This window comes from Atractosteus spatula, chromosome 5 (assembly GCF_055471065.1).
Source record: "Atractosteus spatula isolate fAtrSpa1 chromosome 5, fAtrSpa1.hap1, whole genome shotgun sequence".
In the NCBI taxonomy this organism is placed as follows: domain Eukaryota; kingdom Metazoa; phylum Chordata; class Actinopteri; order Semionotiformes; family Lepisosteidae; genus Atractosteus; species Atractosteus spatula.
The window spans coordinates 53404407-53427620 of NC_142710.1; the positions used below are offsets into that span (position 1 = coordinate 53404407).

The 23214-nt window shown below is 38.9% G+C and overlaps 1 protein-coding gene across 1 annotated transcript in view; it reads right to left on the reverse strand.

Annotated features, from left to right (window-relative positions):
- Window positions 1–23214, reverse strand: part of itpr1b (inositol 1,4,5-trisphosphate receptor, type 1b) — a 138279-nt gene that overhangs the window by 73534 nt on the left and 41531 nt on the right. Inside the window, exons 14-37 of the mRNA XM_088916338.1 lie at window positions 23042–23202; window positions 21847–21988; window positions 21337–21495; window positions 20778–20950; window positions 20140–20259; window positions 18448–18642; window positions 17737–17988; window positions 17491–17632; window positions 17217–17370; window positions 16369–16559; window positions 15646–15778; window positions 15379–15433; window positions 14713–14878; window positions 14345–14521; window positions 13727–13807; window positions 13072–13209; window positions 12316–12441; window positions 11546–11746; window positions 10909–11160; window positions 9952–10077; window positions 9221–9349; window positions 5430–5550; window positions 4438–4622; window positions 457–605 (exon numbers count right to left, since the gene is read on the reverse strand). Coding sequence (XP_088772464.1) covers window positions 457–605; window positions 4438–4622; window positions 5430–5550; window positions 9221–9349; window positions 9952–10077; window positions 10909–11160; window positions 11546–11746; window positions 12316–12441; window positions 13072–13209; window positions 13727–13807; window positions 14345–14521; window positions 14713–14878; window positions 15379–15433; window positions 15646–15778; window positions 16369–16559; window positions 17217–17370; window positions 17491–17632; window positions 17737–17988; window positions 18448–18642; window positions 20140–20259; window positions 20778–20950; window positions 21337–21495; window positions 21847–21988; window positions 23042–23202 — 3728 coding nt within the window. The remainder of the gene's footprint in view (window positions 1–456; window positions 606–4437; window positions 4623–5429; window positions 5551–9220; window positions 9350–9951; window positions 10078–10908; window positions 11161–11545; window positions 11747–12315; window positions 12442–13071; window positions 13210–13726; window positions 13808–14344; window positions 14522–14712; window positions 14879–15378; window positions 15434–15645; window positions 15779–16368; window positions 16560–17216; window positions 17371–17490; window positions 17633–17736; window positions 17989–18447; window positions 18643–20139; window positions 20260–20777; window positions 20951–21336; window positions 21496–21846; window positions 21989–23041; window positions 23203–23214) is intronic.

Consider the following 23214-nt stretch of genomic DNA (forward strand, 5'->3'; position numbering starts at 1 on the left):
CATTTCTTGATACATTATCACAAGTTAACATTAGTTATCAAGGTTACATTACCAAAAGACCTGAAAAGTTGTGAATGGATTAAAAAGTCATTATTCAAGTAGAAGTCACAAGGTTATTGATTGACTCAACTGCATGGGTGTGTTATTCTGGTTTCACAGTGACATTACCCCTCACACACCCCAAAGCATAACGTCACTGTAAAACCAGATTAACACACATTTCGTGGGGAGACCCATACAGTTGTGTCAGTCAATAGCCTTGTGACTTCTGTTTGAATTATGACTTTTAATTGGGGGGGGAATATAAACTGCAACATGAATCTTTAGGAATCTTGCTAGTTTTTTAATACTGTGTCTTGCAGACCCAGGCGATGATCCTGAGCAGTAAGTGCTGCAAATCGGTCTTGATGTGTGGTTTGGGAGGACTCATTCAGAAGTGGCAGAAGGACCGCTTACTTGCAGATAAACCCGCCACTCTCGCACTTCCTCCGTGCATCAGTGTTTTCTGGGAAGAGCAGCTCCGGCCGATGAAGGACGTCGACCAGCACGCTGAGCTCGGCCTGGACAAGGGGCCGCAGCCGGTCCTCCAGCGCAGACACGATGTCCTGGAACAACAGGCCTGGGTTCACGCATGGCTAATACACACACGCATATAAAGAATGTTTAACAGAAAAGCCATATTGAATTACCAGCTGATAACTTCAACCCGCTGACTGGAACAGGCCGATGCAGAAACATATGTTTTTACATCTTTTCCTGGGTGAGATCTGCCATAAGCAGCTCTTGCAAGAACATTCATGAGAGAGAGGAAAAAATGGGAGCTATGGGAGCCGCAATTAATGCTGAAGACGTTTTTCACATGTCACAGGAGCAAAGGATCAATAGAGGAAGACAGGTGACAAACTGAACTTTTCTAGAAGATGGAACAGGTCCCCTGACATTCAGACATTTTCAGTGATTTCAGAAGAAAACGCCTGCCATTGGTAAAATAATAATCCCACTTACCCTGGAGATCAGAACATGAGGATGAGGTGTTAAATGAACTAGGAGAATTAGTATTGGGAAGGAGAGCTTCAAAAACACAGCTGGTTAGCTTGTTCCACACTCCCACAACCTTTTGTATAAAGAAGTACTTTCTGTTCTCAGTAATAACATAAGAATGAAGAAAGCAACATGCACAGGCTCATCCAGAATTTGAACCAGGGACTCCCTGGGGACTCCTAGCAAACAAGCTGCAGATTGTCCAAAAAAATGCCACTTGTTCAGTCAAGTATGGTGGAAATTGCATCAATCATGTGAAAACATGGGTTCAACCCAATGTATGCTTTGGTTTTAATATGTTCAATATATGCACAGAGCTAAGCAAATATAAGATGTATATTTCATGGTCAGAAACACAAATTGCTTGACGGTACAGCAAAAATAAGTTTAGATTTTGCTGTAACAATGTTCTGCAGAGTACTGCAGAATTTGATAAAAAATAAAAACAGGTAATTACATGGGGAGCAATCTTAGAATGGAATGACAGTGAGGTGCCCAGGAACACCTACCAAAAGTCCACAATCTGTTTTAGTAAGTAAAGCAATCAAATTGTAGATTATAAAAAAATAAGCACTGTTGCAAATAATTCAACAACAGAACAAGCAGGACAAGAAGACTTCATTTGGACTGGGAGATCAACAAGCAAAGTAAATTTAATGAGACTAAATAAGGGACATGCATTTCAAATATCATACGTCCTGTTAAAATCTTTCAATGTGCAAGCTCACATGAACTCTTCTATAGTATTCGGTTTTGGACACTGTACTAGAAGATATTGTTGCTCTAAAGGCAGGAAAGAAAACAGAGACTTCAATAAGACATTCAACTCCAAAAGGCATTATCACCATATAAATAAGCCTGAGTCACTATATACCAGGTACAAAAATCTAGAAGAACAATTTTCTATTTTAATAATACTTATTGTAATATTTTGGAGGAAATCCAAACTCACTATCCATAACCCAATTCAAAACATTTTAACAAACAGAACAACCTGGAAGAATTCAAAATGACTGTGTATCTTGTTTGTTCTTGTTCGGTGCAGGAAAATGCTTTCCGGAACTTGTATGGTGGATTGTGATACTAATTTAAATGTTATTTATTTTTCTAGGAAGTAAGATAGGACTAATAATATTTGCTACTACATTACTTTTAGTGAATAAGTGGAAACAGATTTTTTTCAAAGACCCTTTTAACTGGTTTGCACTTGTCAGGTGCAGTTATTTGTTTTATTTTTTTTGTGGTTCTGGAGCAGACTTTGTGACAGTCTGTTTACTTTCAAAAAGCCTCAATTCCCTTTTAACACTTCTGGATGGTATTACATCAACAAGTTACCTACTCACCAAATTAGTCACCACAGTGGGGAGAGAAATGGGGAACTCAAAATAAACTTCAGCGCCCTAATATAAATATATGCTGAAGACTCGAGGAATATCTGCACAGCTACAAAGCACATTAAACCACGTCAGACCTCAAAGGAACAAACGGGGCTCACACTATTCGAATAACATTTTCCTTTGATTGCACAAAAATGGAATATTCTACAAAAGACAGCCGATTCAGCAATAATGGAGAGAGACTATACAGGAAAGACACAGAATGAATCTGATAAAATCCAAACTGTCTGCTCAAGTTTTAGATTATTCCGACTTTAATTAGCTCAACAATCTACTAAGTAGTGTAGTTGAGTGTAGCGTTACAGGAAGTTAATAAATAAGAGCTGAACGTGAACCTTTTTCAATCATATTCTGCTTTAAATAATATCAGAAATAATACGATCACAGCCTAGAATTTTTGGGGAGTCTGTAAATTACTTTCTGTCCATGAATTATGAGCACTCAACCACAGCATTTAACCGGTCCGAGAAATGGAGTTCTAGTTTATCTTCATCTGTTGTTTTTTCCAGATAAACAAACGTGGCCCTGTAACCTCATGGTGATGACTCAGGGAGAAAGCGCTCATGACTGAGATGAGATGAACCTTGTGACCTGCTCACTGCAGACTACTCCCACTGCAGCTGGAGGGGCTTAGCCAGTGTCTGGAAATGCAGCCTCATCACCACTGTTTGAGGAACCCAAAATACAAAATTATTTATTTTTTTCCTCCAATTCTGAAGAAAACGGATGTCAGGAGGAATTGACCCCGACCACGTCAGACCACATTAAAGCCCAGTAGCTCATTCCATCTATTAACTAATTGCTTACTTCCATTTAGGGTCGCTGAGAGCCAGAGCCCATCACAGCAAGCAACAGGCACAAGGCAGGGTACATTCCAGGACACACAGACACGTACACACTCACACTCACAGTCATAGTCACACTAGGGCCAACTTTCCCAGAAGCCAAATAACCTACCAGTATGTTTTTGGACTGTGGGAGGAAAGAAGAGCACCTAGAGGAAACCCACAGAAACATGGTGAGAACATACAAAACTCCACAAAGATAGCACCAGGTGATTCCGTATTGAATGTATTTTTTAAACCTATCGATTTTAATACTCAAATATACACGCAATTGGCACTTTCCTCAAACAAGCAGGTACTGGCGATCTTTTACAGGAATAATTGACTCTTTATGGGAATACAGATATTTATTTTAGAATTTATTACGTTCAGTATCTAATTATATAATATATTGTACATTATGATGCACAAATAAAGTAGTCAGCAGCTGTAAATGTGCTCTCACAGAACTTTAGTTTAGTAAGTCTCAAACCCAGTAGACTTATGGTAATGTTTACCTTCTTTCACAGAAAGAACCAAAATATGTATTCGAGAAGGAGCTGTAACACAATAAATATAAAATGTAAGGTAACATTTTTCTCTATTAAAATGTAAGGGAGCATATTCTTCTAAAACTCAACAGAATTTTGAACCGGAATTTCAAGGACACTCATCGAGAACACAGGTAGCAACAGGAAAATGTGCCATGTGTCTTTCCAAAAGGAGTTACAGGGTCATTCTGCCTTTGATTTGGAGCCTGCTTTACACAGTGCTACTTTAAAGGGGGAAAATAGTCATCTTCATTTGAACGTAGTTATAACACAGAGACACAGACCAAAAATCAAGACACCCTCTTAAAAATACATGAATACTAAAAAAAAAGGATTTCTTTAAATTTTGAAGACCACGCAATTACTTTGATTCCACCAAAATAAGTGGTTTACACAACCACTAGAGTTGGTCTAAATGTCAGACACCCAAGGCATTACATAAAGGCCGTGTCTATATAAGCAAAAATGCTGGGATAAAGGTAAAAACAAAAGGGCAAAAAGTATTTTTTATAGGTCAGGCATGCATTGCTGAGTGGGGGCATTGCAGGATTCGTCCCATAGAACAGGTATTTCAAATTCCAGAGACAGAGGAACGTCTCTTTCAGCAGACACAGGAGCACATACCTGTAGCCTCTCTATGATGTTCCTGTAGTCTCGGGAGGCAGCCAGCACAGAGTCTCTCCGCGCTGCGTTGCGGGCCGACATCCGCCAGCTCATGGCTGTCTTCTGGACAATGTTGTGGGATTTCAGGAACAGGTTATTCACTTGGCTGTCCAGGTCCACAGGAATGGCTATAGCTCTGCTTTTGGCTACATAACAGAAAAGAGTTAAATGGTATATTTGAATCTTTACCTTGACTATTTCAAGTGACTGTGGGGCCTGTGCACAGCTGTGAAGGTTGACCATCATGACAGAAATAACACTGCTGAGCACTAACATGCCTTCTTTCATTACAGTACATACAGGATGACACAAAACTGTACACTTGTGCCATTGCTACCATTCCATCAAAAAAGCACAGTGAGGAGTTACCCAAGGGGTCGCTGCAAGAGATGAGCTGGAGGAGGAATGTATGAGACGAAATATGAAAAGAGGGATTTGTGAATGACTGTTTTGAGAAATGACACTTGGAATGATGACAATTTCTGGGGTGGGGTAAAGCTGGGGTTCAAGTAGCTAGTAAATTGGTTTCTGACATCCCTCCCAAAAGTCAGGTAATTTCCTCATTTAATAAACTACTGTACGTTTAGTTTAGCAGTAATTCTTATTACAGTTACAAGGAGCTCATGAGTTGAGCAATACTGAACCAAACCTGACAGGAAATAGCAAGTCTGCTTGTACCCCTAGACTCCGGAAGTAGGGAAAACATTAAAAAACAATAAATCCCTATTTAATCAAGCATTATGTTCATTGAAATAACACACAGGAGTACAAAAAGAGAAATATGCCTTAGGCTAATATTATAGCTAAGTAATGAATTAAGGATAAAGTTAATATGCTCTGGGACAGCAGAGGTTTGGAAAAGAACAATTTCATTTGAACATGGAGAAAATCCACTGCAGGCTTTAGATGAAGGAGGACCTTCTCCAGCTCAAGAAGACTGCCAAGCGTCTTACCCACGTCAGAGAGCACCTTAATGCATCCCTCGACCGAGCCTTTCTGGACTGGCATCAGCCAGTTACAGTGGTAGACCCTGAACACACCCTGCAGGAGCTGCACAAACACTGGCTGCCGAGTCTGGGGAGAGAGGAGATGAGGGATTTTAGAGAGGAATCCCTGAACACCCACACCAGCGCCTGCTCTGAGTTGCACTACTGCTGTCGTTTTGCCATACACAAAGAAGAAAATAAAAACCACAGGGCTGGAAAATGATCAATCAATGATACTTTTCAACCAAAGAGGGAAAGAAATGTCATACACTGAAGACACCATACATTTAAAAAAACAACGTTTTTCTTCTTTGGCGCTATGGTATGTTTTTCTTTGTGTATTCAAGTTTTGAAAGGACAAACCCACACAGTTTTGGAACTGCCAAGTTTCATGTTTTCATCCAGGTTTCATGTCAATATCAGGAATTGTGTATGGAACTAGAACACTTCCTGTGTGTTAAGGTTCTTATTACAATTATTGTTGTGCCAGTCACCCCAAGTGAGAACAGAGCCACTTCAGAGAAATCACATTACTTAAACAACAGCAAACACCACAAGATGCAAGTGAAAACATCCAAAATAATAAACTACTTACTTCCTACTTTCAGTTGTAAAGTAGTTGCTTAGAAGACAAGTACTGCATCTACTATGCACAGTACAAAGACTTCTTGCATATTGCTTACAAATCAACTAATTGATTTGTACTGACAGTCTAGAAAACTAAAATTAAAATATTTAGCATTTAGAAAACAAAGAAAATATTTTACTTTGACAATGTTCCAAATACTTTGAGCATTTGTTACACCTTTTTGATATGTACAATCAGACACTTCAATAATCAATATAACTAATTTCAGGATTTAGTAAAAAATGGATTAACACATTAAGAATTTGATACTTAATTTAAATTGCTCAGAATTATTGGTAACAGAATGGCATTGCTCTGTAATCCACTAAACCCTAAAAGGGAGAGGGATTTCTCTTCTTTGTAGAATTCTACTGGAATCTAAAAGCATGTACAAGAAGTGGACATTTAACAGGGCCTCTCCCAAACTTGTGAGAAGCCGGTATGGACACTTGCTGTCTAGCAGGCCTGTAGGACTGCTAACATGGGCACTGAAGCAGCTTTTACTAACAGATGTAGTTCAAAATAGAAAACTTTTTGTAGAAAACCTGGCACTACAATTCTCTTTTACAACCCTTCAGACCTACTACAGCAGTGTCATACCATCTGTGTCACTACCACCATAACCAGACCACACCCTGTGCACTCACTGCTGGAGAAACTATTTCAAAATACCTCTGTTATTTTCCCCAGAATGGAAGCCTGTTACGAAAGAAAAAGGGTTAAAATGTCAAACCACCACTGTACAATGCTGTGTGACTGCCCTGTGTGGCTTGGTTTGTAAAGTACTTAAGATTCTTCAACTTCAGGAATTTGGGTAGGAGATTCTGGCCAAAAGTTTGTTTCTAACTAGGCCAAAGTCCCCAGTTTAGACTATTCTGTTCACTACAGTATGTGCATTTTTCTTTTATAACAATGTATTTCCAATGCATGTATTTCCATTGTGAGCCTCCGAGTACAGGAAAACCTGACTTTTAAAAGCCTAAACATTTTTGATCCAGTGATAAAACCAGTTACAGCATACACAGCTACATGTATAGAACTGACCATGCAAACAAAATGAAACTTAAAGGTTGAAATGTGAATGGCAGTACTTGAATTCCTTACAAAAAGGCATGTACCATCCAATGTATTATCTGACATGTGACCAATACGGATCTTGATTTTTATTTATCCTAACTTTAGTGTTAAAATTTTGCTCAAATCAGGAAAGAAAAAAATATAGGCTATAAATTTCCCCTTTATAAAATTGGATTATATACTGTGTAGAAACCCCTTCATATCAAAACATATTTATTCAAATTTTAATTTTAAGGGAAATAAATATCAAAAACAAATTCCAAAATCAAAAGAAAATGAAAGGGGAAAAAAAAGTACCATGAAGAATGCATCTTTTGGTTGGTTTTAACAACAATGCAGGAAGAATCCATATGGAAATGTATTTTTCTCAAAGTATTTTTGTTTTTTCAGTTATATTTTTCTATTTTGACTTCCAGTCCCCCATTCTTACATTTAAATGTTGATTGTGTATTATTCAAAAAGCACAAAAAGGACCCCAAAGGCAAAGCACCGTATTGTACATTTGGTAAACAGTAGCAGAGTAAGACTTAAGTAACAATACACGTTACATACGTTATATACTGTTTTAATCAATCTGACATCTGGCTGTGTTTAAATACATTTTCCATTAGCGGGATGTCTACTGCAATGCTTTATTTCCTGTTCTTTCAAATTATTATTCATGTCTTTTGTAGTATTGTGGAGTGCTGATGCTGAAATGACAAAAAATGTCCAGAGCACTGATGTGTTGAAATGGTTGTACTGGCCGCTGGTGCATTACAGAATCAAAAAGTACAAATTATTTTACTTGTGCTTAAAGCACTTAAAGACCTGAAACCAGGTTATTTAACTGAAATATTCTCTAATCAGTCAGACCTTACATTGAGATCAACTGATGTGGTTTAGTTTTAGTTTAAGAGTGAAACAAGACACTCCAGAGACTGGATCTCATTACCCTCTTTCACGAGAGCTTTACACTCAAACAGAATTTTTAAAGCTTACTTGAATTGCATCCTTCATCTGATATTTTTCACAATTAAGTCTGCCACTGAATGGAGGGGTACATAAAGCATTTTGGCTAACTAAAGCTATTTTAAAACAGCCTTTTCAACTCCAGAAAAGGCTGCTTTCAATTGTTTTCTTTCCAAAATAAAGCACTTAGTTTACACAAAGCAGGTGGTACACAATTCAGGTTGTAATACAGCATTAACACAATCTAAGGTACGATTACATTTAAACAGTGGCCTGTGTTCTTTTAACATAAATCAGTTAAGATTTATGTTAAATGAAATTTAAATTAAGAAAATGCAATTATCAGTAAGGAACTGTTTCTAAGTTAAATTTGTATAAAGGAAGGAAACAGTTTTAAAGGGGAGCTACGCAGGAATACAAAGTGTATGGGGTTTCCAATCTATGGTGTTACAGCAGATTCATACTTACATATATGTTACGAAAGACCTATATGAAAAAAAACTGTATATTAGCTTAGAGAACTCCAGAGAATCCCCATAAGACCATGAAAAAGAAAGGTTTGCCTGCAATGTCAATTATTTCAGTAATAAAATTCAATCCACGTGCGTCTCATGAGTGCAGAGGACAAAGCGTTGCACAAAACAGGCATTCTTGTTAGATCTCTCAAGTACAACTAACGCAGAATTACTGTTACAAGAAAACTCGACCACAGTTTTTTTTATTTTCTCTAAGCTGCACTGCCATATAAGATTATAGAGCGTGGATAAAACCAAATCTTGTGTTATTGACTTAATCTTGCGTATTAGAGCTGAATGAAAGGAACACTTATAAAGTGGAAAAAAGTTGCACCATCTCTAGAAATGTAAGTGTGTTGAAATGTTGACCTTATGACACTGGTTTCACAGACAAGTTTTCGTCAATCTTGTTTGTTTTTTTTTTTAAGTCTTCAGACCTTCAAAGGACATTTTTACAGTATTGGAAAAGGACATACAGATGTGTGTTCACAATAGAACGTTTTTGGTGATGGCTATTTTGGTTTTTAGGACTGTGACTTCATGATTGCTAAACAGAGTCTGTCCCGAGGGCATGTGAACCGGGTTACCTGTAAACTGGTACTCTGGTCAGAGAAGGGGGAGCTGAAGAAGGTGGTGACAATGCTCATCACTGTCTCCGTCACATAGCGCTCCAGGATGACGTCTGCGTGCTTCCTGTCGCTTGTATTGTTGCAGACCTCAAAGGGTTAAAACAGACTCTTCTTGAACAGCTGACATTTAATTCTCTTTCACCACTGTACTCACCACTTGGTGAGAAAATATGCTAACAAACCAGTTTGTTTTGGGGGGGGGGCTATTAATAAGGGCAGCTTGTAGCCTGACCAAAATAAAGCAATTACACAACTAGCTCAGTGTATAAATATAACAATAATACACATAGAAAAAAGGGAGTGCATTTTTCTCCAATAGGGTTTCACTGAGTCATTTTGTCATGTTTCAGACAATCAGCTTTATTTTGCTTTAGACATTATGACTTGAAAACTTTAATATTTGTTCAAAAATTCTTCAATGCTTCGAGGAACAAAACTACAAAACTATTTGGGAAACGCAAATGTGTTACTGGTTACAATATAGTGTTTGATGTACACCAATTACAAAACGTTAATATAGTATTATTATTGCAGCATAACTCAAGCTCACAACAATTTCCATGCACCTGAAGTACCCATCCTTCTACATAGAATTACAGACAGAAATCGAAAAGAGACTGGAAGATAGACGTGGAATGTAGAATTAACTCTAACATTCACAATATGCACATAAAGGATTTCACACCTACCCTGCATATGTCAACCAGGAAATTCTCAAAAAGTTTCCACATGTGATTACTGGTATAGATCTCTTTCATCTCCACTTCAGTGTCCACATAGCAGTGATTCAAAAAGTTGATGTATGCAATTTTCACCTAGGAAAATAATCAATCACTAATTTGATTAAAACAGTCAGATGTCTGCAGTTAGATGTCTAACATACAATATTATGCGAGTACAAATCCTATACCTAGCAATTTTTTCCCATCTTTTCAAATTAAGTACTTTATTTCTAACATCTTAAGCTGAAAGCCTACACCTTTTCTATTAAATCTTATGCCTTCCAGTATAACATGGATCTGAAAGGTTACATAAACCTTTATACAATGCAAAATAATGCATAGTTTAGATCGATGTGGTAATTACATTAAATAGATACATTAAGTCTTACAAATATTTCCTCAGAAACCCTAAAGATATTACTTAAATGAGGATTTGCTATGCTCTGGACATAGGTCACCTACACAATAATCACATAAACTGTGTTTGTTTACATTTTCTATGGTGTGGGCAGAGCTCTGCAAGTCACTGGTGTCGAATGCAGATGTTGTCCTCTCGTGCAACACACGTTCCGGGGATAGGCTACAAGTCTACTGTGACTCTTACCAGCAACTTTCACTTAATGGGTGGATAGAGAGGGCAATTTCCCTGATGTGTCTAAAATGAAATCTAACATGCTGTGCTTGCTAGCAACCAATCCATATACCAGACCCTGTACATGCTCTTAACTCACATTTAACTTTAAAACACTAATCACCAGCCTTAAATAAGGCTTTATTTGGACAGTAGTTCAACTGTATGACACATCTTTCCATTTTCCATGTGCCACCACCCTAACCACTGCTAATCTTTCTGGAGATGCAGAGAAACCAGAGGCATGCGCGGACAGATTTACATTTTCAGGACAACCCAGCCAGAGGTCTTACTTCAGGAATGCAGTCCTCGTGCGTCACCACCCTGACAATGTCATCCAGAGGGAGCAGCGAGTTGCACTTGATCTCGGTGTAGACGTTTTTGCCCTCTGTGCACACGGCCAGCAGCTCCACCAGGTGGATGTGATACATTAGGGGGCTGTTCTCGTCCATGCGGTCCCTCTCGGAGCGCATCATCAACACGAGGGTCTGGAAGGAGGCCCGGTCATTGTAAAAGACCAGGACGTCCTCTCCTGCATTCACCAGCTAGAAAACATTTTAGTTTTTTTCAATACAGATGTTACACAGTACAGCTTTACTTCTTTTGTCTTCCCATCTATAACATTTTAGTACTGCATCATTCAAATTGCTACAGTATTTCTTATTCAGCTTTATAAAGTTATAAGAAAAAGTGGTGGGAAATCCAATTCAATACACTTTCTAGGCATTTGTCAGCTTGAAGTGGGCAGGACTCTCTGGTACCTAGAATAAAAATGTAAGTATTCATTGCCTGTGAGAAAAGACAGATTAAAGTAAAAAAAAAAACAAGTATACCCATTACAACTTATTTTCTTATACAAAAGCAAGAGAATTCTTTAAATGTGAGGAAAAGGAGTCCTGTTTCGTCTTGTCACATGAAGGGTCAGCGTACCTCAGCCATGACTATATCCTGGCACTTCTTGATGAACTTTCCTTCCGCTTTGACAATGGTCTGAAGGAACTTGAGATACTGGACATTTCGGCCGTGGGTCTCAATACAGTGGACAAAGTGCTGCACCACGCGCTCACTGATTTCACTGCACAGCTGAAAATTGTTCATGAAGATGTGCTGCATAGTCACAGCTTCCAGGATCTGAGATAAACAGAGTTCAGAACATCAGCTTGTCAGAAATAAGCAGCAAAACCTAAATCTGAGTAATCTGAAGACCTTGGGTTGTATTCTTTTAGGAATCTAAATAAGATCATTTTGGACCTTATCATCCTGCTTAGTAAGACAGCAGATATCCTAATCCATATTCAAATCCTAATGATTTCTTAATTTAATGAAAGCTGAAGCCCAGTTTGGCAAGAACAAAAAACGGTTTATCTAATTTCAAAATGGAACTCGACAAAGTGCTCCACTGGTTAACAGCAATGGCTGAAAGAATAGAACTATACAAGAACCGGTCTCATACCACTAGTGGTGCTTTTTTCTAGTCATACGCAACTGACCAGTGAAATTAAGCCAGGCCCCACATTTTTAATGAATATTCCAAGTTTAAAATGACATGAAACTATAATCTTAGTTTCATCTGAAATGTCACATTTTCTGCATCTTTTATAGCATGAGACTATACTGTATATATTTACTACTGACAACTTTTATAAGCACTTTCTATTTTGCTGTTCACCCAGAAGAACCCGTCCCCTGGTGCTGCGTACCCCTGGGTTGAGGAAGAGGTTGATATGTTTGTGAAGCAGCGCCTGGTTCTGTTGATTCCCAGCACAGAAGTTCTGCAGGAACTCGTGAGCCAGTTTCATGATCTCTTGCATACGGATGTCCTCCCCCTGCAGCCAACACAAGCCACCATTACTGACGCACACTGGACTGTTCACAACCACCTGCCTGCCAGAGATGCAGAACACATTTTCGAGTCTCTAAATTTCTGCCGTTTAAGCCTAAAGGGCAATTAAAAACAAGTCGCCTAAATAACTTGGAGCAATTTTCAGAAGGAACACTATAGCTCTCCCACGTCGCCTAGGTGATATGTGGCAGCCACTACACGCAGATCAGGTGGAGAAGGAAGGCAAGATCCAGTGGAAATTTAAGAAGGCCAGCTTTGCAAGCAAAATTCAGAAAGGAGACAGAGGTTAACGCAGAATCTTAAAATAACCAAATAGTCAGGACTTTGGTTAAACAGCTCATTCTGGGAAACCTGGGGCATTGTTATTTTGTAAATTTGATTCCAGAAGGAAGGGAAGGTTGTCACCTACTGATCAACAAACTCCATGTACATGAACAAACTGTTTTTTTGTAATACCTCTTCCATACCAGTACTGGCTAGGCCCAACAATTATTAACTTCCAAGAACTGACAAAGTCATGCTACAAGGTGGTAATACCACTGTCTAATCTAGGTAGGACTTATCCAGTCAAAAGCAGCTCTTACAGAGATGAGCCCACAATGCAGCCCCCTACCTTCTCATAAGGGATCTGCAGCAACTCCAGCACCACTGTGTGAGCACCCATATTCCTCAAGAGTCTCTGCTGCTGTTTCTTGCTCTTCCTGCCAGATGAACCCTCCTGGACACACAGTTTACTGAGTCTGATCAAGATCTAATGGGAGAGGTGTCATTAACAAATGAATACAATACAACAGGTCAGGGGTTTATGGTTTTTAATAAATGAATGAATGTGGAGGATTTAGGAGTGGGGGGGGGGGGAAAGAGTTCTGAACAGTGAAGTGGTTGCTATGGTGCACGTTGTAATACAGTCATTGTAACTAATCTCTTTCTCCAACAATACCTCTTCCTTCAAAGGTCTTCAAAATCTCCTAAATTGTGTGGTTCTGTCTGGGATCACGAAGGCAGTTTAACTCATGAAAGGGATGGAATTCACTGGGATACAGTGTGATGGAAAGGTAGAAAATCATTTATGTCTCTCAGGACAAAAAGCACTGCAACCTCAATATTGAGGCAGAAAATGAATACTTATGGGACACCTTCTGCAGAGTAAGTGTTTTCATTTAGCAGGGAGCTGAAAAGAAATTGTCATGCATCAAAAAAGAACCAAGTGTTACATGTTTGGTAAGCTTTTATGTACTGGCTTGACACAATGAGCCATTAAAACATACCTCCTTCACTACTCTGTAATTATAGCTGCTGGTGCTTTCGGGCTTCTTTGCTTTATCTGAACCACTTGCATTTGCATCTCCCTGCAATGAACAACAAACTAAAAAAGCATGTTTTCACTCAAGATCTAAACAAGTGAACAGAAATAGAGAGGAGTGACTCAGTTTAGAGAGTTAAGGGCACTCCATCCAAACTTCTTAACAGGTTAAGTAAAGTAACTGTTTAATCATTAGGTATAGGAATACATTACCCTGTGTTGGAAACCATAACATATCTGATGTTATTAAAACCAGGCTGTGGATACATAAAAAAAACAATGACTCCTAGAATTCCTTGCTTATGTCCAACTGTGCTCCCATTTACCTCATGCTTCAGGTAAATACGGTATGGTGATTATTTAAGCCATTTTTATGTTTTATTTTTCTATGTCTACACAAATATGAACAAAAAATGGTGCAAGACTACTACAAGCTAAAACAATGCTCAAGGTTGAGCTTCATGTCCTCAAGGGTAGGATAATCATATGAACTGAAAGTGGTTAAACGTAAACTGCTTTCAACACAGCAGACTTGGCCAGTATTGATAGCCCAAGATGAAACAAGGAACGCTTCCAGCGTTACCTTTGTCTTGTGCTCCGTGTCGCCAGCTGGCCCATCTCCTGCGTCTATTCCCTCATCGGGACCCTGTCGCTTATAAACCCACAGCTCTGACTTCTCCACAATGGACCTCAGCTGATCCAGGTCCGACTTGATCTGCTTGTAGTTGTCAACGTCTTGGCTTGTGACAAGGAGCTGAACCTGGCGGAGGAGTCTTTGCTTAGTTAGAAATTACTGCAAAAACACATAATACATTCACACAAGATCCAATACCGATGACTTACATTATGATCAGAATCTAAGGTTAGTGAGACTGGATTGGGAAACCTTTTCTTTCCAGGAATATTCCATCAGAGAATGAGTTAGCTGCAGCACACGGGGAATACAGATACCTGTTTGAATGCTTGCAGGACCTCCTGCCTCTGGCTGAAGTGTCTGAAGAGCAGGTGGAGAGCCCCGGACACCAGCGGGGGGTAGTCATGCATGGTGAGATGCAGCAGGACACGCAGAAATGTCCTCCCTCCATGGTCGTCCAGGTCCAAGGGCGTGTTCTCCTCACTAAAGAGAGCTGCTATGAGTGAGAAGCTGTGCTGCACAGTTCCAGACAATGGATAGCCAGTTAAAACTAGCACAGATCAGCCCTCCCCAGTTTCACAGTGAAGCACCTGGGACTGTACCAGACTAACCTCCAAACTTTTAACAACATTTTTGTTAACATGCATGACCCAAGCTCACTGCATCTTTGGATTAGCATCTCATCCTGCCATTCTGCACCTGCAAGCTGACTTGTGCTTTGTAGCAAAAGAATGATCAACAGCATTTGCCATCTTGGACTGTACCTGCACCAACAGCCTCTATTTCAGAGGCTTCAGGGAAACCATTATTGCACATTTGTGTATTTGCAGAACATTTAAAAACACTTAACACTTCCACAAGCAGGGGTTTTGAATATTTTTTTTAAATGGAAAACCAGGAACTCCCTGAAAAGTGTTTCAGATCTCCAATTAAATATATCCACTTTTTAGAGAGCTACAGCAACAGTATATGAATTACTTCACCTTCCGCCAAAAATCCCCTCCGCTTGCTCCTCGATGTGCTCAAAATCGAGAGCTCCTAAGGAAGTGAAAAACAAACTTAAATAAGAATAAACATTTCCAAGTTCCAGTAATTGATTTGAAAATTGTCTGTAATGTGCCAAAATACACCCAACTTAAAAGACATTCCCGTAACTAGATACACTCTTTTAATGTCCTCTGAGTGCCCTCATCACCTTTTAACATCTCTACAGTACAGACATGAGAACTATGGTACGTCATTCTCCTGACCTTGCATATTGTTGTGTCCATCTTGACTGTTGCCTGAAGACAGGTCTGACTGAGAATTGCTTTCATCAAACTCCCGTTTAAAGATGCACAAGAGACATGATATCCTGTAGTCCAGCCTCACATTTAGAATGAACTGCAAAAGAGGATGTAAATGTGTTTAACCCAAGCAGTGATTCAAAAACTAATTTGGATTTACTATGGGTAAGGGCCAATTTCCCATCGGCCCTTACCAATCATGACCTCCTAATAATCCCCATCTATGAATTGGCTTAATCACTCTGTTCTCCTCCCTAACAGCTTATGTGTGGTGAGCATTCTGGCGCACTATGGCTGCCGTCGCATCATCCAGGTGGATGCTGCACATTGGTGGTGGGGGAGGAGAGTCCTCATTACCTGAGTGGAGTGCCCAGAAAAGTGCTATATAAGTATAAGCAATTATTATTAAAGTTCTACTTTTGATTCAAAATAACTTTTTGATAATATCTTTATACTGACCTCTAAATATGTTTTTCACCAGAAACTTTAAACATATTAATGATAAAGACTTTCTGCTAAATGGTGAAAGCATAGAAATTTGCTCATGGGAAGCTTAGACTGTTAGAAAAAGAATCTAAATGAGTATTTCTTCATATAAATTCTGAAGTACGCATACAGACAGAACATAAACGGACTGTTTAGAGGAAAAGAAATAAAAGAAAACTGAGCCGAGAGAGTATCCTGAACCTGGAGGATTTCAATGATCTTCAGCTTGGTGTCCATGACTAAGATGTCTTCTTTCTCTGGTTCAGTCTGTGTTTTAACAACATCACCATCTGGGGGATTATTTGTGGTTGCTGGGAGAAACCCCCCTCCTCTCAAAACCACCTGGGTCATCAGCTCCCCCACTCCATGGATGGACCTCATGACATTGCTGCCTGTGTACAGAGGGAAGCTCTCAGTAACACTGATCTGAATGGAACGGAAACCTTTTAAATGCTGTTTAATATATATACAGTATATAGTGGAACATATACATGACCATTAAGTAGCTTTATATAAAATCATGATATGGCACTTGATGCTTTTAGGTGCATTTTAGATTTATAATTCTCTGATGAATATGTTGACTAAACTTGCTGGAAAACACGATTCCTTACTATGAGAAACACCTGGTGAAAAGCACACAACTTCCAATTGACATACAATTCATTCCTTCAAAACACACAGCATGCACCCCCTGAAAACAAGCTAGTAATCCTGAGCAATAATTAAAATAATCTCTGTATACGATAGACTCTTAGGGAAACATTACATTCTAAATGCATTTCTGCGGTTTTGTGAACAAAAATCTTCTATTGAAAACAACAAAAAGAACAACTTTGTCCGCATGATACTTGAGTAGCTATCTTTTATAATACCATATATTGAAAAGGTACATAACTTAAATGAAATCAAATTATCCAAATTAAAACATATACAGCAAAAACAGCAAAAAAAAAGGGTTATCTATTAGTACTGACATACTGTATACAACTGACTGTCAGAAACCACAAAATCATGGTTTTAAACCAAACTCTCACTTCACATTTTACCTTTGGCTTCATCTCCTTTTTCCAACTTGTTTATTGGAAAGATTGTAGTGACATGGACACAGTCCAAGATAGCCAGGAGGATTTTGGTCAATCTCAAAAGATCGTTAAAATTGTAGAACCCAAAATAAATGAGGTTTCGGGCTAAATTCACCACCTTGCGAAAGAAAAAAAAGTAACAAAAAAGTGATTAGTCTATCTCTTAGCTCATTTTTTAACATTGCAACATTCATTCCCCTCCCAAGACTGCAATACCGATTTTTGTCAATGAACATACCTCAAAGGTGAGTTTATTTTTTTCCTTGTCCGCAAAGGGGAAGTTTTGAACAACGACGTCTCTCAAATAACTCTCCACGAATTCCATTGTCTGGGCAAATCTCTCCTTGATTTCATCCTTTGAAGTTCCATTGTTGTCGTAACTGGCAGGGTAGGGAAGTCTTGTTTAGAAGGCAGCACTGAGAGCCTACAGCATTTAGATTCAAGACCTAAATGATCAATTCCTAATTTCACAAAAAGCACTTACTCATCAATGGCGATTTTGGAAGGGATCTCTGACCACAGACGGGCATACTTGACTGGGGTAACCTGCTCTTGGGGGTCACGATCCACATGCATGTGTAACATCAGACGGCAGAAGGATGCCCTGAGATCAAAGGGCAGGTCCTCATCCGACATACAGCGGAGGATGAGATCAACATCCAGCTGGCTGGAAATCTTATTGATGGCCAGATACTGACGGTCCAAACACATTCGAGCAAACAGGTTTAACTGATACCTGAAAAGACAGAAACGTTATCCTACACCAGGGAAAAATAAGAATAGTGTCTATAGTCTAAGACCACTTCCACTCAATAAAACTTTTACATTTTATTAATTTTTTTTCCCATTGGGATCTGAAATATTATATGAAGTAAAATGCCTTCCACATGAGTAGAAAAATGGCTTAACATTATCAATCCTGCAATATGAAGACTAAATCTCATGCAGGCACACAGGGTGAAAACAATATAGCGTCATCTGCTGTCTACACACAAAGCAACCAAATCCTAAAAGTGCCACCAATTTACTGCACAACTAGCAAATCAGATGTTCGTGTCCTGAAGAGAAAGAATGCACATAGATCTCAGCAGGAGATGGTGAGTGAGTTTTTTAAATGCCAGACTACAGGGTTGGGAGTCTGGCTCCATTCTCCAATGTAGCAACAACGCGTCTCCTTCGCTGGGTTACTGCTCACCGGTAGTAACTAATAACCTCCTGGTCCTCCTTCTGCCCTTCCTTGGCGTCCTGGGCCAGCTCGCGAATGCTCTTGCTGCGGATCTCCTTGTTGCTGTCCTTCCAAAATAACCACACCTCCTCTTCATCTTCCTCCGATTCCAGGGGGCTGTCCCCACACGGGATACCTTCAATCTCGAATCGCGACAGAACCAACCTGTGAGGCATTGGGAAAGCACATCTCATTCACTGTGAAGAGCAATCTGAACAGCTCAGGCCTCAAAGCTCGGCCTGTGACTAGAAGCCAGAGAATATCACACTGTAGATAGGCTCATTACAAGCTGAATCGAAGTCTTGAACATAAATATGTTGCTTAACATACTTGGTTATAATCATGGAATACTGAAATTACTATTGCCAGGCTCCAAATGAATACTACAGTGCAAAACGGTGATAAATTACAACTTCATAAAAATGTAATAATTTCATAATTTTGCCTTCAGGCAAAAGGATGCACCGCCACTGCCATTTTTTTAAAATACCCAGTTGTGCAATTTGATGGTCTAGATATTAGTTAACAATTATACAATTTTCCCCAACTTTCATTTGAACTTTAAAATGACAAAGGTGTGAAAATGCATCAGTCGCTTGCTGCCATTTTATATTTTAATAACCAAGCTCAGGTTCCATGATTAAGACCAAACACAGAAAATAAAACATTAAAAAGATGTAAATAACCTATCAGTTTCAGTCACTACTATGAGGTTATGCTATAGACTGCCATCTTTATAGTTAATTGATCAGTGAAAAAAAAAAAGAAAAATGTGAAAATGTAACACTAAGACTATGTAAAATGTAACACTATGTCTGCACTAAGAAAACTAATTACAGTGGAATGAAGATTAATATATCCTTTAATGCTCGTGGAAATAAAAGTTAAAATTATTCTTTAGTGTGTCCTGCTGCTAAAAACATCTTGGCTTTATGTGACAAGTCTGTATGTGCCAGTCAAGGTCTGTGAGGATAAGTTATTTTAATGGTTTAAAACATATATGTAATATGAAATTCCTTTTAAAACCTGTATAACCTGCATGAAGAGTATCATCAGCTCTTAAAATGTATTTATTATTTTTTAGCCTATCATGCAAAGATACTAGTATTGTGAAGAACACAAGATGAAAGATCTTGCCAATTATAATTGGAGAACACTAAATACTCATTAAATACTCTTTATCAAATGAGCATGTGAAAAAAAAACTCTGTAGAGTAGATGGCATTTGAAATGGCATGTTAAAGAATTTTATCTGCTTAATGTAAAAGCAAGGTTTGTTCACTCCTTGAAAGCATATGTTGTGTTTATATTATGCTGTACTGTACATCACAGATTATACTATACTATAGTGCAAAATGGGGATAAATTACAACTTCGTGCAAAGGCAAAAATATGTAAAGACCGAAGTTTATAAAATGGCCTGAAAAAGTGAGTCAGAAAGTGGTTGGTACACTAATTGCTACTCACAAGCTTTCACCAATGGGTACAGTACATTAACTGTTACCTTAATAAAGCACTGTTATCAGTCTTAGCAGCCAAACTCACACAATAACAAATATCGGAGTTGAACTAATTTCATGGTATGGGTCAGAAGAGAATGCATTATATCCACTCAAGTGGCAAATGATTGTAACACAACCACCTACAGTAACAGTTTCTCACTTTGTCTCAATAAGAATGTCTGCATTGGCAGAGTCCAGGACTGCTGTACAGATGAGCTCCTGGGTGACTGGAATCGATTTGTTCATTGACACGCACAGATCTGATAAGTAATCCAGGAATCTGAAAAAAAAAAGACATATGTGGTCACATTGAGATGTCACAGACAGTAAGGACGTTTTGGGTTTTGAAGCCCAGCAATGTGAAGCAAACTTAATGTGTTGCAGCTGTGAATACTAACTGCACAAAGGGGAACATCTGTTGAGCCAAGTGATATTGGGCAATTTCATCTTAAAATTAAAACTTAAGGACATGCTGGTACTCCATAATGTAATACTGTGCATTTTTCAAATTATTAAGCCACCAATCATGACTGCATTCTGAAATGTTTTCACATTTAATAGCATGCAATCATCTGCCTTCTATGCCTTCATGTAAAACACTTTCACATATGAATGTATTACATTTTTTGATAGGCCCATAAATTGTGCCTTTTGTCATTTAAAGCACTGATGAAGATTCAAAGCCATGCCTGGGTGTCAAGTACAATGTAAGAAAAAAAGTGCTAAAATCATACATGCATTACATGTATGCTACAAGTGCTACAGTTACATGTATTTTGACAACAATATTTTGCTCACCTGGGCTCCCGGTTTTTTCTTACTAAACTGACAAAGGTGTCAATCTCCGCAGCAGTGATGTGTTTTTCTAGAAGTTTCCGGTTGTTGTGCAACAAGGCAGTAATTGTGTCTTCAGCCAGTACATCATATCCAATTTGCTTCTGCATGAAGCGAAATTGCTTAGCAATGTATTCCTTAGAAGATAAAGGGATAGTATTACTAACACGAACTACGCCTATAAGGCACAATTTTATTTCTCCTACTGCTGAAACAGCTTAAGTTTAAATGACCCAAGTCACAATATGCAAATGCAAGGCCCATTACAGAGATGTCAAAAGAAAATCTGCTACATTAGAATTCATTGGATAATTATTTACACAACTAATTTATTCCTGAAACATCTTAAGTGAATAAATACGGGATCAGAATCATTTCTGAATGAAAGACCTTATACTGTATATTTCTTGGTTTATTAAGCATACATGCTGTGTGGAAAATCGTTCCTTCAAGCACATATTAGCTGGTTTAACCAAGCAGTGCTGAAATCACTCGGGCTATGTGAGCAAGCCCTGAGGCGCACCTGGTTTTTCCTGTAGTCCTGCTGAGAGTGCCTCAAGACCCTGTAGCACAGTCTGCAAATGTGCCTGAAGGGGGCGTGCCGCTGGTCCGCCAGCTCCTCCAGTCGCAACATGGGTCCGTCCCCACTGTCGGTGAAGGGTGCCTGTAGCAGCTTGAAGATCTACACACCACACATACAAGAAACACCTGCTGATAAGCCAGTAAGGCATGGGCAGCAAAGCAACAGCACGTATTTTATTCCTCAGTCTTGCAACTGCCATTAATTACTTGGCTCACCACTACAACCCTTAAAGCCAAAGTTGGGAAACAAGTCAAGAAATTCTCCATTGATGCCAGATTCTAAATCTGACAGATCTGCTTGGGGAAACCTGGTTGCAGTGGACTAATGACAAAACCCAGATCGCAGGAACTTCCGGACTACAAGGATCAACGTGCACTGCATGCAAGCCCTTTTAAAATGGCCAAGCCACCATGAATCACAAGGACATCCCACTGAGACAGGCAGGCTTACCTGTTTCAGGATGTTTTGCTCTCTCATTAGCTTCTGCCGTTCCCTGTTCGGCTTGTTGACCATTATTTCAAGCACATCCTGGCCGTTATTCGGAATGTCCACAACAAAGAAGACCAAGTCCTCCAGCAGCTTTGTTACAAACCTGTTTGTAACAATATGTAGCAGTGAGACAGAATTTTGTCGCACTCTATTAGAGTGATGTTACATGCGATGAATGTTGGTTTCGATTGCAAAATAAAACATTATTACCAGTTTGTGTTTTTGCCTGACGGGCCAACTGTATGTGTAAACAAGAAAGAGAAGGAGACAACTATCTCGGTCAGTTCAAATCTTCCCATTAACAGAAAAGGGCTGGCAGACAGAAGAGGCATCAATATTCCCACTAGCAAATCAAACTAAAAAGAAATCACTCATCTTCACTTTGTAAATACAACACCAAAAACAAAATCACGAGGCAATATTTATCTCCTCTGATTTTAGATTAGAATAAGACAGCCGATTAAAAGGTCTGTTTGGTTCACAGGTAAAATATGCGAATAAAAACAAATCTCAGTTGTTTAAAAGCTTCTACTTAGCGGGTTCTGCTTCAGTCGGCTTTTACAATTTTGAAAATGTGCTTACTTACAATTAAAGTCAAGAAGCTCCAAAAATAACAATGAGAACTTCAATATAGTAAAGGACAATGATAAAATTTGAATAGACACAAAGTAAATATTCCTTTACATTTGGTTACCTTTATATCTTGTACAGCTTTTTTTTTTTTAAATGTTGCAGTCCCTGAGGACTTTTCTCATCAGAATGTGACTGAAAAACCACAGAAGGTCTCCATGGATTCCGGATAGAAGCACTCACAGTGTTTATGGGAAATATTGTTCATGACGTAACCATAGAAACCCTCAGAAAAATGCATCTGGAGCAAGGCGCCGAATAACAGTACTGAGACATAAGTAAGAGGATTCACTTTAAATCATTAACAGTCCTAACGGCTAGAAAGAACTGATGAAAACGACATTAATCCCATTGGGAGGGGAATCTGGCTAAGGCAATGCTCTCCTTCTCCATTGTTCCCAATGCACAAATGTGAAATTCCTCTGTTTGTACAGCTTTTAGGTTCTGGAAACAAACTCTTCTCATAATAAACTGCCTTTTTTCAACAAGATTGCTGAATCAATATGCCTTTATGTGGGAGTCTTACCTCCTTTCATTCTGGGTTATTGTTCCTTTCTCCAGTTTGCCAGCTATAGAGGCCAACACTTTACTGGCATCATTGGCAAAGTCCAAATCTCGCACTTCAGCCGGGGACACTGGGACAATTGCAAAAGCTTCTTTGTCTTCTTTCAGTGGAGATGTGCCAATCTAAATTTGAAA